Source organism: Cetorhinus maximus, chromosome 1 (assembly GCF_964194155.1).
Source record: "Cetorhinus maximus chromosome 1, sCetMax3.hap1.1, whole genome shotgun sequence".
Lineage (NCBI taxonomy): Eukaryota > Metazoa > Chordata > Chondrichthyes > Lamniformes > Cetorhinidae > Cetorhinus > Cetorhinus maximus.
Window position 1 is genome coordinate 122636302 of NC_135879.1, and position 15780 is coordinate 122652081.

Genomic DNA, 15780 nt, shown 5'->3' on the forward strand with positions numbered 1-15780 from the left:
ATTGGAGTGCGGAGAGTGCAGAGGTACCTGACCTGGATGCATACTGGCCTGGAGAGTTGCGGTACTGAGGATACATTCCAAATACTTGCGACATTTACCGTGGAGCACAGGAGATTGACAGGTCACATTATTGACCTTCATACCGTTAGAAGGGGCATAGACCGGGTGGGCCGAAGGCAACATTTCCCCTTGGCACAGGGATGAGTAATGTGGTGGCATTTATTTAAGTTGAGTGCCATGAGGTTGACAGGTGAGGTGCTGAGGACCTTTTGGACAGAGTAATGTGAGGCTGAAAGGGTGGTGGAGGTACAAACCCCCCCCCCTAAGATGCAAAACGTCTTTGTCTGTGCAGCAGCGATGCGATGGCTTGTTAGGCCATGGGGATATTGGTCACAAATCAGATAAGGCGACTTTGGAAGGTGCTGGAAACGCGTATCCTCAAGGGGCTGAGGGACCTTTGTGTATGACCCACACGTCTGACTGTATCAGTCTGTGAATGAGCAGTGTTGCTGCATTAACAATTGCAGCAACCATCAGTGGTTTGGATGGTGGGCAGACAGAGTGGATGGGACTGTGGACCTCAAATACCTGGCTGCTGGACCCCAGCCTCGCCGACACCTGCTGCCCTGGCCGCCTGCCTCCTCCCCAGCTCCATGGCCTGCTCCTCGAAGGTGGTGAGGCACTGGAGCAGGGCGTGCCCACCACCAGTTCTCTGGCGCTCCCTTAGATTGTGCTCAGTCTTTGCCTGCAGAACAGAGAAGAGCATTTATTGGGGCTGATCACTCATGTACTCTGCACGCGCACGGTGCACCCCAACCACAGTGGCCCATCTGAGGCCTCCAGCAGCTCCTGTCCACACTACTGGTGATCAGTCCCCAGAAGATAGTACGGCTGGTCCCAACCCCCTCCCCCAATGGCCACCTTGGACACATTCGGCGTCCATAACTTTGAATAACACACGGGTCTTAGCGCCCATGGCAACGAGGCACAACTAGGTGCAGCGCCGAGGCCAACAGATGGCTCTTGGCCACGACACCTTTAGGCTTCCCGTCCACCATCTCATCACCATCAATATGACATGTGTTGGAGTTCTGAGTATGTGTCTAGCTGCCTGCCCTGCAGGTTGCCCCCAGACTACTCAAATGCGACAAATACCAACATATGCTGCAGGGAGAACCCATCTTCTCTCAACCACTAAGGCTGACGTAAGCATGGTCACTATCTGTTTGCCCACCCAGCGTGCGCCAAATGCCCAATGCAGCAACGACACTAAGACGTTGGGGCTCAAAGGCTAAGGCTACCTGCTGGGTCAAATGGCCAAGGCCGACATGGTACTCGCCCTTCCAGAGCGCAGAAAATCATTGAATCGTTTGCGGCACTCTGTTCCAGTGCACCGCACATCGTCATGGGCGCTTACTGCGTCACCCACCACCTCCCACGACTGCCTGGTGACATGGGGGGCCCTCCTCCTCCCATCCTCCGGATACAATATATCCCGACAGCTGGACACCTCTTGGAGGAGGACAGCAAGGCAAGCACCTGAGAAACGAGGGGCACACTGGCCCCCCGCTGGCCTCTCCTGCAGCCTGCCCCCCTCCTCCTCCTCCTCCTCCTGTCCTCTGAGAGCAGCCTGTCTCTCTCTGCGAGTGGCCATGGTGCACTGCCTCAATGAGGCTGCATGGCCGCTCTTTACACAGACTGCTGGTTCCCCATTGGAACCGGCGGTCTGAGCATGCCTGCCTCCGCAATGCTTTTCCCGTTGTACATGGGAGTCGCTAACCCACTGGCAATTGGCTGCCCGCCCGCTGCCGAGTCGGTCGGGCCCGCCCACCCGTCAAGGCCAAAATTCTGCCCATGTAGTTGGGGGTAGATATTAGCATGGATAGAGGATTGGCTAACTGCCAGGAACCAGAGTCAGGATAAATATGTCATTTTCAGGTTGGCAAACTGTAACTAGTGGAGTGCCACAGGGACCAGTGCTGGGGCCTCAACTATTTATAAACTATCTTAATGACTTGGATGAAAGGATAAAGTGTATTGTAGGCAAACTTGCAGATGATACAAATATAGATAGGAAAATAAGTTGTGAGGAGGACATAAAGCATCTGCAAAGGGATATAGATAGGTTAAGTGAGTAGGCACAAACTTAGCAGATGGAGTATAAGGCGTAACAATTTGAAGTTGTCCACTTTGGTGGGAAGAATAGAAAAGTAGATTTTTTTTCACGTGGAGAGAGGCCACAAAACACTGTGGTACAAGCAGATCTTTGTTTCCTCGTACATGAATCACAAAAGGTTAGCATGCAAGTACAAGAATTAATTGGGAAGGTAAATGGAATGTTGGCCTTTATTGGAGGGGGAATGGAGCATAAAAGTAGGGAAGTCTTGCTACACATGTACAGGGCATTAGTGAGACCACACCTAGAGCACTGTGTATAGCTTTGGTCCCTTTACTTAAGGAGGGATATACTTACATTGTAGGCATTTCAGAGAAGGTTCAGTAGATCGACCCCGGGGTTGTCTTATGAGGAAAGGTTTAGCATGTTGGGCTTATATGCATTGCAGTTTAGAAAAATGAGAGGTGATCTTATTGAAACATATAATATTCTGGGGTGCTTGACAGCGTAGATGCTGAAACGATGTTTCCCCTTGGAGGAACCTAGTATTGAGGGGCGCAGTTTCAAAATAAAGGATTCCTCATTTAGGAGAGAGATGAGTTTTTTTCTCTGAGGGTTGTTAATAATTGGATTTCTATATCCCAGAGAGTAGTGGTGGCTGGGTCATTGAATATATTCAAGGCTGGATTGCTGAACTGGATTTTTGACTACAAGGGTTTCAAGGGTCGTGGAGGGGGAAAGGGGAGGGGGTATAGAGTGGGGGAGTTGGGCACAGGCAGAAATGTGGAGTCAAGGCCACAAATCTGATCAGACATGATCATATTGAATAGTGGAGCAGGCTCAAGAGGCCAAATGGCCTACTCCTTGCTCCTATTTCTTATGTTCAACAGCATTTTAAATTCTAGTAATTTTAGGAAAGGCATGAGATCCTGCAAGAGTAACTACAGTAAAAAATAAGGCACCCAATGATTGCTCCAAATGATATATGTATATATCTATCTTTATATCCCCTATCTTTATATCTATATGTCATACCTATCTCTCTGTATAACTCTCTCTATCTCTATCTATCTCTCTATATATTTTACTAATACATATATGTAAAAAAAAATTGACACTTTACAAATTATGCACTTATAGAAGAGGAATTTACAAAGAACTGTTCTCGCTTCACCTGAAGTGCAGCCGAAATGATAAATGGGGTCTTTTCCACATCTCTGGAGACATTACTGCAGTGGACTAAGAACCGCCGAATATCTTAAAACAATATCCAGCCAAGCATCTACAGAAATAATGTACAAATCTCAACTTTGTATTTGATGCACTGATAGTGTGCATTGCCCATTAATAGGATTTTATTTTCTCCACAGATTCAAGGCCTTTGCCCGATGTAGCTTTGACAGGAAAATGTACACGAGAATGTGATGAGTTTGGCCACTCTGACTCCTGCTGGATGCCAGTACGCACCTCGCCAGAGAGAAGGAAAAAGAACGCACCCAAGCTTTCCACATTCATGCCTGTCACAGACCGAGGCAGTCAGGAGAAACTAGCCAATGGTACCCCTCAGATTATAGGCGATCGCAATCGAAACCTTCTCAACAAGAGGCTGACTTCATCATATGAGAACTTCAACACTGCTAGTTATGGTAAAAATGAGGAAGGCAATCCTGAAGATATACCCCTAACACAGACAGCAGATTTTAAGCCATCTTCTGTTTCTCAACTCACTAGAAGAGAAGTCTACCTGTGAAAAATCTGAGTATAATATTTCAAAAAAGCAACGCATTAGATATAAATCAAAGAGAATTAAAATATCGTGCAGGATATCCCATAAAGGGGGCGACCAAAGAGATATGCTAATGTCTGCTGTTTCTGACTCCACATATGGCATCTTATCATGGACTGCCTGACAGTTCTGTAAATTGTAGAAATCATTCTGGCTAGCCAATTACATGCATGCTGTAAACCTGAACCTTCTCCACAGCCCACCCCCAACACCCACTGCCTCCCTCCCCCACAGCCCCTCTCAAGATACACACACACACCAACACGCACATACACTGAATTTTATACATTAAAAAGTTGCAAGTGTATATAATGGGGGAATATGTAATTAAAAGAGCACAGGAGTAGTACAGTATCAAGTCTCTTATGTAATGTAACTGTCTCATTGTTTTGAAGCATGATTTCAACTTCCAGGGTATGGATTGCAATGTGTTTTGTGACATTTTCACTCGGAAACTAATGCCCGATTTGGATGATGGGTCAGTGTAGAATTTTTGGAAATGTATTACAATCAGAATAGATTCAAATGGGGATGTTCCTGTTAACATTTACTGAACTACTGCTGCTTCAGGTCGCCTGATGTATCTATTTAAATGACTTTAGTTCTGGCATCTTACAAGCCTTTTGGAGACATTGATGAAACAAGTCTACCCATGGTCGGAGACACAGAATGTACTTTTTTTTTTCCAGTTTCAAGACTCTGACAGAATTCATAGACCTGGCCAGAAGCCATGATATCATTGTGTACCAGGCTGAAATTTAAAAAAAGACTACAATGGTTGGCCCCACTGCATAATAATAATGAGAAATCATTGTGCTCATCTACAACCCCATTACATTATTGGAGCTGGCAAGATTAAGGACCCAAAAATAATAATCACAGAGAAAATTCCTGATCTGTGGGCCATGTAGAAGAAGCAGTTGACATATCAATCAGGACCATCACTCTGTGAACTTAAACAAAGACACAACTGTGATATAAAACATGAAGCCACAGCTTGTGTGAACAGAAGTCAAATGCCCAAACAAGACCCAGGAGAAAACTTGCTGTAGGATGTTGCTCTAGGGTTCTACTGTGAAAGCCAACACTATTCGAGTCCCAGGGAACACTGTCAATTGATTCACACAAGAGAAAGCACTGCAATACTGGATTGTTGCTTCAAAACTGTGCTGTTGTATAAAAAACAGGATGATTCAAGTTCTTGTATGAGTAGATGATTCTCTAGTTTTGCAACAAGCTGTCTAACGTAACAGCCTAGAAATCCCATTATATTGTTACATTAGTCTGGGCTGTTTAAAACCTGATAACTTGCTCAGGAAAGAAAGAGTAATGTTGGAAAACTCCTCTGTTTTTCATATATGATAATTAAAACATGCTAGATGACATCAGTAGAGTGCATGTGTAGCTTTAGCAAAGGTGTAGCGTTATCTAGTTCATGACCATCCTAAAGCACTACTACAGCACATTGTTGTGGTTAGTATAGTTTATTCAGCGCACTGAAATGTTCAGTGATATTATTCGTGTTAGAGTTTTACCAAACAGGAATGCAGCTTGACTAGCTAAGAATCCAGACTGTTACACCTAATGTGGATTTTCACTAGAGATTGTGTTCTTTGGGCTACAAGAGAATGAGTTGCAGGGTTTACTTAATTGACTCTAAAAAAAATATATACTTCACTGGGAGTGTTGAACAATCATCACAGTAGTATTACAGTGAAGTATCAAAAGATCGATTATTCTCTGAGTTACACCAAACAAATATGGACACATTCTGCTTAATCACAAAATATCATTATTTAAAGAGAGAAGATAATATAAAGTAAAGTTCAAAGGTATGAACTTCAAAGTGGCATGCAAGGTGAAACTTGATGTTGCTTTGGTAAATTTTGGACAAAATACAGCTTTTGGTAGAATACAATGCTTTTCATAATATGCATAGAGTTATTTAAAGTTGTCGCAGCTTAAATATTGGTCAATTATTCAATAAATACTTGGTGCACCCTTTGTTTACCTGGTACCTGCTGTCTTTCACTGTTTTACTGCATCCTTTCCATGATGTTTAAGCCACTGGTTGGAATATTTCTTATAATACTTGACACACGAATGATCTGATGTAATTCTGTGTATTCATGGTGAAAGCAGTGTTAAACAGTGGACAGCTGTGGTGTAAATACGATGCAAGGTCAGCTATTTGAACAGTCAATTATAATTAAAGATGTTTGTATTTGATTATTATTTGAATGTTCAAATTTCTGTTGCACTTCTATTCAATAGTGAAGTACAAAGCTGCTCCTAGCGGTGCTGCTGTGTAGATACAGTAAGTACTTGTTGTTAATGGATGTTCTCATAAATTGCAAATATATACATAAGTATTTTTATTGCACGTTACAAAAAAAAAACATTCACTAAATGCAAAGAAAGTTCCTTTAATGATAACTGTAGCATTTTGTTTTCCTAACTGCAAATATGAAGGTAACCAACTCAGTTAGATTGTGTCTCTTTTATAGTAATTAGCTCCATTTTCCCTGAAATGCAAGTCACCCTGGTTGATTGGATTCATTTAGTTATGCAACTTAGCCTCTCATCACATATGACATATATAATGAGTGCCATTCACAAAGACTGGAAGCCACACCATAATAATAGCTTTCACATGTGTATGACATGAAATGTGAACATGTGCAAAGGATTCATGGTTTATTTTGATTTACGTATTTGCATGAAGCAAGAGCATCCAGATTGAAACACCATTTTCAAAATGTTTTGGTGTTTTGATGAGGAATCATGCTAGATTGAGTCTTTCTTTGTGACATTAATTAAATGTTGGCATTATCTGATGCCACATGTGGGAGTACTCCTATAAACAGAGTGAATGCAGTCTATGAAACTGTGCCTTTTATACCTAGAGGTATAAATAACATTTGGTTTGATGAGGGGAGAGAAGGGATAATGATGTTGAAATTTTCTGCAAAGCAGATTTGTGCTGTCATTGGGAGTGCATTGGCTTTCCATACATATAAGAAATAAATGTGATATGTAAAATGTAATATTTTCTATTATCAGATACAAGGCCATACAAAAATTCAGTATATGCATAATGAAAAATTGGTGTGGTGTTTTTTTTCTCCTGGTCTATAGAGTGTTACATTAATGCTTAAATCAAAAGCAGTTGTACATTCAGTTGGGTAATTGCCTTTTCCAAACCAGTGAAACTGTCAGTATCAACTTACAAAATTATGTTGACTTTGATTAAAATGTTGTATGTTTACACATGAAAAAACCTCATTGCAAATGTGTTTTTATTTACATGCAAATGCACATACTACGGTAGTGTTTCTAACATTTATTTCTAAGCAATGGCCTCTTCTCATACTGACTTTTACCGAATTGAAGCAAGTCCATTTTTTGGTAAGTGTATCAGATGTTTGTAGTTGAAGCATCAATGAGCTCACAGTGAAGAAAACAGTATTGTTCTGGCCAATATGTGTTATAGTCTGACATAATGTTTGAATTTCTGAATGGCAACACTTTTATTTTCCACATTGGGGAAAAAGCTGACTGAAAGAATACTCCGGGAAATGCAGTTTTTAGATAGCACCAAGGAATACAGATCAGATTATAGTATTCACAAACTTTAGTACAGTTTTCCAGTAGAACTTTAATGAAATAAGGATTGCCTCTAGTATCCATTATGATAATTTTGTAAATACAGCTGCAATATTTAACCTGTCTCTACGTATGTGATTTTTTTTTAAAAAGTCATCTTGGCAAGGAAATGACAAGAGGATAGTTCTAAGCAAAAAATGTTTCATTTTATTTTAGCAAAAAATCACTTATACAAATGATTTTCTAATTAAAAATAAAACAGTCGTATAATGAAATATATCCAGTGGACTCTGCTGTTAAAAAAATATTGAATGCTCTTCTAATTTAAAGCAATACATTACCTTTGGCAATACATGAAGAGAACTATCATTTTACTCACCTTGGGTATGCTTCCAGTCAGCATTGCATGAGATTAAAGCACTTCCATTCAATGCTTTTCTGATTTGCTTGTAATAATAATCATGAACTATTGTGCTGTGACTTGGATGTTGATAGCAAAGCGGAGAACAATTTATCATCCTTTACTTACTATGCGTCACTGTGCACATAGCTCTGTTGAACATGACTAAATATATTGAACGTTTGTCCACTTCTGTTTATAAAATAATAAACATGATTTAATCACCATTGTACAGTTTACTATAAAAACAAACTTGCCTTTTTTGTTAACTGCAAATGAACTCATAACATTTTTGAATTTTCTTGTAACATTTTCATATATTTTTTGCATTCTGAGGCAAATTGTTGTGAATTTTTCCTTCCTCCCACTCAGCCACCTTTTGTATATATACCTTTTAATACTGGTAGTTACGTCTCTGTAATATGACATTAATTAGAGCAAGTTAAGCTTTCTAAGTTTGTTTTATTTAAAAAGAGAATGATGTTATGCAAGAAATATTCTGTGAGCTCTTGTCATTACCTTGCTCCTCCTCCATTTCCATGATATTTATATTGTTGATTTACAGAGTACACTTTGAAGGTTGTTAAAGTAGTAGGTAATTTGATGTCATGCTGCAAGCTGTAGCAGAAGAGCAGGATCTGAAAGGTTAAAGCTAAGTTTTTTGCTGCAGTTAAATCTTGTCTCATTTCTCTGGTGCTTTGCAATAAAAAAAGTGAATCTGATTCTGTGACTGTATTTTAGTTTGTACAACCTTTCTGTTTTTTTTCGACTTACCCAGATTCAAAGAAAAGTTGCTATAAGGACTGAATAAAACAGCCCATTTTGTTAAAATAAATTATCACAAGTCAAGCTGCAGAACATCTCGAATGACAGTGTATTTGTTCAATCAAGGTTAATTTCATTAATCCTCAAACATTCAAAAGGTGACATCTGTGCAGCAATTCATTAATGAAACTATCAGTTGAAGATGAGAAAGCAATCTCCCAATTAAACTGACTTCCCAATACCTCAGTTGAAAGTCAAAATTTAGCCCCTATTTCTATTTGGGAATTAAACAACAAAAATGAAATAAGAGCCCAAACATAACACAGTTAATACAGATTAGCGCTTGCACTGTTTCGATCCCTGTATCATTAACAAGGCAACTAGTAACAGGTTACTAGTTGGACAAAAATAAAAGTCACATTTGTCCTTTGTTTCTATACAACTCTTACACTCTCATCGTAGGTAATATTGACTTTTTATGACTAAAAGAGGTGACAGCAAGTCAGCAGCCCTTTTAAGATCTCCCTGATTTTTATTTGTACTGAAGTCTTTGGAATTAAAAATTGGGAGAGATGTAAAATGGTGCTGTTGTTTCGCTATTATCCATTTTACATTGTCATGCTACGTTAAAATTACCCTAACCTCTACGCTGGGATAATAATGTGATGAGATGCACCTGAACATCAGAGTGCCATGTTATTGGCATCCTACAACTTCTATGCACTTTGCATGCCTCTGCAAGACAGAAACACTTGCGCATGGATTCCATATAAGGTTTATCTTATCTTATATGGAATGTTAATGTTAATAATCTTCCATTATCTTATATGGAATGTTAATGAATGGGAGTTTCTCATGATGGTCCCAAATTCTGAGCAGTGACAGTGACATGAGCACTAAAATAAAAGGCTTGTTGCAGAAGAGACCCATTCCCTTCAGTCGAGTCACTATTATCAAAAAGTATATGCAATATTTCAGCCTTGTTGGACAAGGAGTACTTTCTTTGAAATCTACTGATAACTGTTACCAGTGACTGTGCATCTGAAGCGATTGGTGATCTCTTCTCTATGCAGCTGTATTCCTATGGGCATATCTCTCCATTTGCCCGTTTGGAGGATCCGAGGAGACATGTTGCATTTTAGACACTATATTCAAATACATCTTTGCACCATCATTTTTGTGCATGGCTTAGCTCTCATCTGGACCTGTCTGAGAACACTTGCCTACACAGACTAATCTTTCAGCACTAGATCGTAATGGAATTATGCACACTCCAGCAGTTAACTTTAAACCAATTTAAGCACAGGGTTCACTCGGTGGTTGCAATGGCTATATTACTGTAGAACTTTTTTTTAACAGCACTTGTACTGGATCAGGAACCTAGAGATTGTGTGTTCAAATTCCAACCACAGCAGTTGTGAAACTGAATTCAGTAGATTTGGTAATCTAAGAGCTGTTACCAGAAGAATGATCAAGATTGATGTAAAACCCCAACTAGCTCATTACCTTCCTTCAGGGAAGAGAACCTACCTGTGACTCTAATTCCATGGCCTGAATTTTTCCCGCGTCGGGCAGGCTTGGTGGGGGCGGTCACGGAGCCGACAGCTATCTGCAATCAGTTCCACACCACCATTTTACGTGGGCGGGCCAATTAAGGTCCACCCAGCGCAATATGTGAGTGGTAGTGCTAAGCACTGCCTGTGCGGTTGGGGGGAGGAGGGAGAGTCACGCATGCGCGTGAAAGAGCGCTTCAATCTCCCTGAGGCATGGAAATAAATGGAATAAAAAATTAATGAAACATGTCCTCTCATGTGACTGAGATGGGACATGTTTTTATTTTTCAGAAAAAGTTTTCATTTAATTCGTAAAAGCTTTAGGAAACCTCGGCCCACTCGTGGATGAGGTTTCCTAAAAAACGTAAAGGCTGTTTGGCCTTTTTGCCTACCCGCCAACCGCTAGGTTGGACGGGCAGCGTAAAATTCATGTTAATTACCTGTTTAATGGCCTTAATGGGACTATCAATTATCGGCGGGCACGCAGCCTACTCCGGCGCCCGCCCGCCAAATGAAACATCACGAGACAACGCAATGACATTGGGATGCACGCCCAACGTCATTGCACGTCATTTTATGTGTCGGGCCCGCCCCCGAACGCCGACTGTAAAATCCTGGCCCATGTTATTCTTAATGCATTAATTGAAGTGGCCTTGTAAAAGCCGTAAAATAAATTATTATCAGTGATTTAAGAAGGCCAACCGAGCTAAAGTTTTTTTTTTAAAAGTACACACCGGCATGTATGGGAGATTCCTGTCATATTTTCAAATTTTAAGTGTGCACCTTCATAAAGCAGGTCACTGATAGATTGTTTGTCCGCCCAAGTACTTTAACTAATTTTCCTTGACAAAATAGCCAGTTTTACTGTGTGGCAGGTTTGCTACACTGGTCAATTGTATTCTCATCCTATGTTAAACCCCTTCATGGTCTTTCCCTACCTCTGTAGCTTTCTCACTCCCTATTTAGGACCTGAAGCCACTCCAAAATTCTCTGTTCCTCTAATTCCAGCCTTATCAGAAATCCCCTCACCCTTTGCTCTACCCTTGGTGACCATGTCCTCAGAAACCGAGGTCCCACCCTTTGGAATTCCTTCCCTAAAGCCCTCCATCTTCGTCTTCTTTTAAGACCACCTTTAAACCTACCTCACTGATCAACCTTTTGGTGACCTTTATAATCCTCTATCTTTTCCTCACACCTTTGCGAACTCTTTTCTAAGTTAAACATGTTATCTAAATACAAAAGTCAAATCAGAATACTGCAGATGTTGGAATTCTGAAATGAAAACAGACAATGCTGGAAATGCCCAGCAGGAATGGCAGCATCTGTAGAGCAAGAAACAGAGTTAACATTTCAAGTTAAACATGACTTCTTCAGAACCTCGTCGACTCTGAAAAAGAGCCAGAACCCTGGTGGTTTGTAGATGAGAGAAGAATGGAAGTACTTTTGCTCTGCTTCTGTTTGAATGGTAGATGGGACCTCATTTAAACATCCCATACTAAACATAGCATTTCAATTACAGCAGCACTCCTTCAGTGCCGCACTTGGTATCAGCATAGATTGTGTGTTCATGTTCTGGTTGATGATTTAAACCCATAACCTTCAAACTTCTTTCAAATTTACAGTCAAATTTACAGGACATCACTTGCAGAAATTCATGGACATACATTTTGTATAACCATCTTAAGTAGCTGCAGACAACTGCATCAGTTAAAAGGGGATATATTTCTACCAATAAGATTGCACATCTGAATTGATTGCAGTTCAAAGGACATTCACCAGTGACACTTTTCTGCTTGTACTTTAAGAAGATTTTATAAGAGGGGAGTCAAAATCATTGCTCAACTCTGTAAATGAACAGAAATTCTAATTGAAATTACTGAAGCTCCAGATTGTTTCAGCCAAATATATTTCTCTTCTGAATATGTAGAAACAGGAAACACTCTAGGTCAGGAAAGAATCATGGTCAAGCCTGCCTTCAGAACCTTGAAACGGGTTGCCCCAGCCTTCCATGAAGGCGAAGAGGCTAGACTTCTCAGGATCCTTGAGTTTTTTGGCATAATAGTCTCCAAAATAGTTTTATAGATTTTAGATGATACAGGTAAATTGTGTTTGGTTAGAAGACTCAAAACGATCAATGAACAGAACCAATGCTCTTCACTACTGCAACATTGACAGCACAGCAATGCAATGCTCCTTAGTGTTCCACATGTAGCACAAAGTGCAACAGACCCGCAGACTTCCTCACGTACAGTATGTTTCATAGCCAACAGCCCGACACCATATTAAGATGTAGCCATCATGATATTTCCTAGTGTAGACATTTTCTTTGCAAGTAATGGGGTTGATTGGAACTGTTGGAATGTGCTGGTTAGTTGCTCATACCCATGAAGAAGAGGCGGCTGTGATTTTGAGACCCAGGCCACAATAACGTTAAGCCAGTGAGTTGCAGGCCGCAAAATCGACATCCTGGTGCAGATCATCACATTAAAGTTGACCAATATCAGGCCACCTCAGCTGACATAAGAGAGGTTCGGAGGTCAAGGCCGGCAGTGAACCAGATTACTTTGTGGTAGCTGAAGAAGCACGAGTGCTTTTCTGATCTCGAAGAAAATTATTTCAAACTTACCTTTGCTGAGCCCCTTCAGCTCTAATGGCCATGGAAATCACCAGAGATTGGACTATGCGCAATCTGACCATTTCTAACATTTGCAGATTGAAATAAACCAGCTATCTGGAAATGGCAGGCATGTTAGGTGCCCAACTGTGAGCCCCATTAAAATTGATGCAGGCTATGTTGCCAACTGCATTTTGAAATTGTTAGCACCCTGTTAAAACTGGTCAAGACAATTTAAAATCAACAGAAATATCTCTCAGTTTAACATTTAGAATCTTGGAGAAAAAGTTAGAGTCCTGTTGCTTATAAAATGATGCCTGCAAGATTTGGCCCCATAACGCTGTTGGGTTTTGATGCTATGGGAGCCTGGAGATTAGACCAATGGCAAGGGTCTACTCTGAATGATTTCCTATATGGCCTACACTGATCACTATGTTAGGAAGGATGGTAGTGTAGGTGTTCCGTATGTGCATTGGAAGCCTATAGATTGGGCAAATCGTGATGTTAGCCAGCATTGCATGCTGATTCGGTGTACAGCATGCCATTTTGACTTCATAGGTCCTGTTAACACATTAACTTCAACACACAAAACTGAGCATGAGTTCAATTGCACGAAGGACCCCACTAAGAATTCCTTAAAGGGACCAGTATGGAATTTTTAGGTGAGGCTCTTTTTTTTTTTGCTGCTGCAGATTTAGTGGAAGTAATATATGTTGGAGAAGTTTGCAACGGTTCTTTTATTCAGAAGGCAGTATTGCTGGACCTTTGGAAGGCATGATCTGATTTTGAAAGGCCTCTGAGCAGAAAACTATCAATCATGGGATCTATAAGTGCAGTTCCTCTTGGGCCATAGCATGACAGGGAGATAGAACAGAGCAGTGAGGAATCACAGAATTGTTACGGTGTAGATGAAAGCCATTCAGCCCATCGTGTCTGCACCGGCCCTCTGAGCATTTTAACTTAGTGTCAACCTCCTGCCTTTTCCCTATAACCCTGCACATTGTTTCTTTTTAGATAATCATCCAATGCGCCCTTGAATGCCTCAGTTGAATCTGTCTCCAACACACTTCCAGGCAGTGCATTCCAAACCCTAACTACTCGCTGTGTGAAAAAGTTTTTCCTCACCTCGCATTTGCTTCTTTTGCAAAACACTGTTAAACTGTAGTCTCTGGTTTTCGATCTGTTTACGAGCAGGAACAGTTTCTCCCTATCTACTCTGTCCAGGCGCCTCATTATTTTATAAACTTCTATCAAGTCTCCTCTTAGCCTTCTCCTCTCCAAGGAAAACAGTCCCAACTTCTCCAATCTTTCCTCATAACTGAAGTGTCTCATCCCTGCAACTATTCTCGTAAACCCTCTTCCGCACTCTCTCCAATGCGTTCACATCCTTCCTATAGTGTGGTGCCCAGAACTGTACACAATACTCCAGCTGAGGTCTAACCAGTGCCTTATATAAGTTCATCATAACCTCCCTGCTCTTGTTCTCTATGCCCCTATTAATGAAGCTTAGAATACCGTATACGTTAGAAACAGCCCTCTTTATCTGTCCTGCCACCTTTAATGACAATGTGCAGACACACCCAGGTCTCTCTGCTCCTGCACACCCTTTAGTATAGTATCCTTTATTTTATACTGTCTCTCCATGTTCTTTGTACCAAAGTGTATCACCTCACACTTCTCCACATTGAACTTCATCTGCCACCTATCTGCCCACTTCACCAATCTGTCAATGTCCTTTTGAAGTTCTACACTGTCCTCCTCAGAGTTTACAATTCTCCCAAGTTTTGTGTTGTCTGCAAACTTTGAAATTGTCCCCTGCACACCAAGATCTAGATCATTTAAATATATCAGGAAGAGCAAGGGTCCCTTACCGACTCCTGGGGAACTCCACTACAAACCTTCTTCTAGCCCGAAAAATGCCCAATAACCATTACACTCTGTTTCCTATCCTTTAGCCAATTTTGTAACCACGTTGCTACTACCCGTTTTATTCCATGACCTATAACTTTCCTCACAAGTCTGTTGTGTGGCACTGTGTCAAACGTCTTTTGGAAGTCCATATACACCACATCAACGGCCTTGCCCTCTTCAGCCATCTCTGGTACCTCTTCAAAAAACTCCAGCAAATTAGTTAGACATGATTTTCCTTTAACAAACCCAAGATGACTCTTCTAAATCAATCCAAATTTTTCCATATGACTTAATTCTATCCCGAATAATTGTTTCTAGAAGTTTCCCCACCACCAAAGTTAAAATGACTGGTCTGTAATTGCAGGGCAGACCTTTACAACCTTTTTTGAACAAGGATGTAATTTTTGCAATTCTCCAGTCCTCCGGCACCTCCCCTGCATCCAGGGAACAGTGAAAGATTATTGCCAGTATCTCTGCAATTTCCTTTCTCACTTCCTTCAATATTCTTGGATGCATCTCATCCGTTCTAGTGCCTTATCAACTCTAAGTACCGACATCTTATCAAATATCTCCTCTTTTATCAATTTTAAACCTTTCCAGTGACTGAGTTTCCTCCTCTGTCACTGTGGCCTGGGCAGCATCTGCCTCATTGGTAAAGACAGATGCAAAGTATTCATTTAACACCTCAGCCATGCCTCTTGCCTCCATGTGTAAATCCCTTTTTGGTCCCTAATCGGCCCTATTCCTCCTTTTACCACCCTTTAACTATTGATGTGCTTATAGAATACTTTGGGATTTCTTTTTATGTTAGCTGCCAGTCTTTTTTCATAATCCCTCTTTACTTCTCGTATTTGCTTTTTCACATCCCTTCTGAACCTTCTGTATTCAGCTTGGTTCTCAATTGTACCTGCTACCTGACACCTGTCATAAGCACACTTTTTCTTCTTTAACTTAATTTCTATCCCCTTTGTCATTCAGGGAGCTCTGGATTTGTTTGCCCTACCTTTCCCTTTTGAGGGAACACACCTT

The 15780-nt window shown here is 41.0% G+C and overlaps 1 protein-coding gene across 5 annotated transcripts in view; it reads left to right on the forward strand.

Moving 5' to 3' along the window:
• The window catches only part of pcdh7b (protocadherin 7b), a 493666-nt gene extending 486017 nt beyond the window's left edge, over positions 1-7649 (forward strand). The window contains exon 2 of one of the 5 annotated variants that reach the window (XR_013577163.1): positions 3487-3625. Coding sequence is in view for 2 of the 5 variants with exons in the window: in XM_078546015.1 (XP_078402141.1) it covers positions 3487-3866 (380 nt within the window). In the remaining 3 variants the exon portion in view is untranslated. Of the gene's footprint in view, positions 1-3486 lie in introns of all 5 variants that reach the window. The other 4 variants (XR_013577164.1, XM_078546015.1, XM_078546039.1 and 1 more) reach the window with 4 other exon arrangements.
• The last annotated feature ends 8131 nt before the right edge of the window (positions 7650-15780 follow it).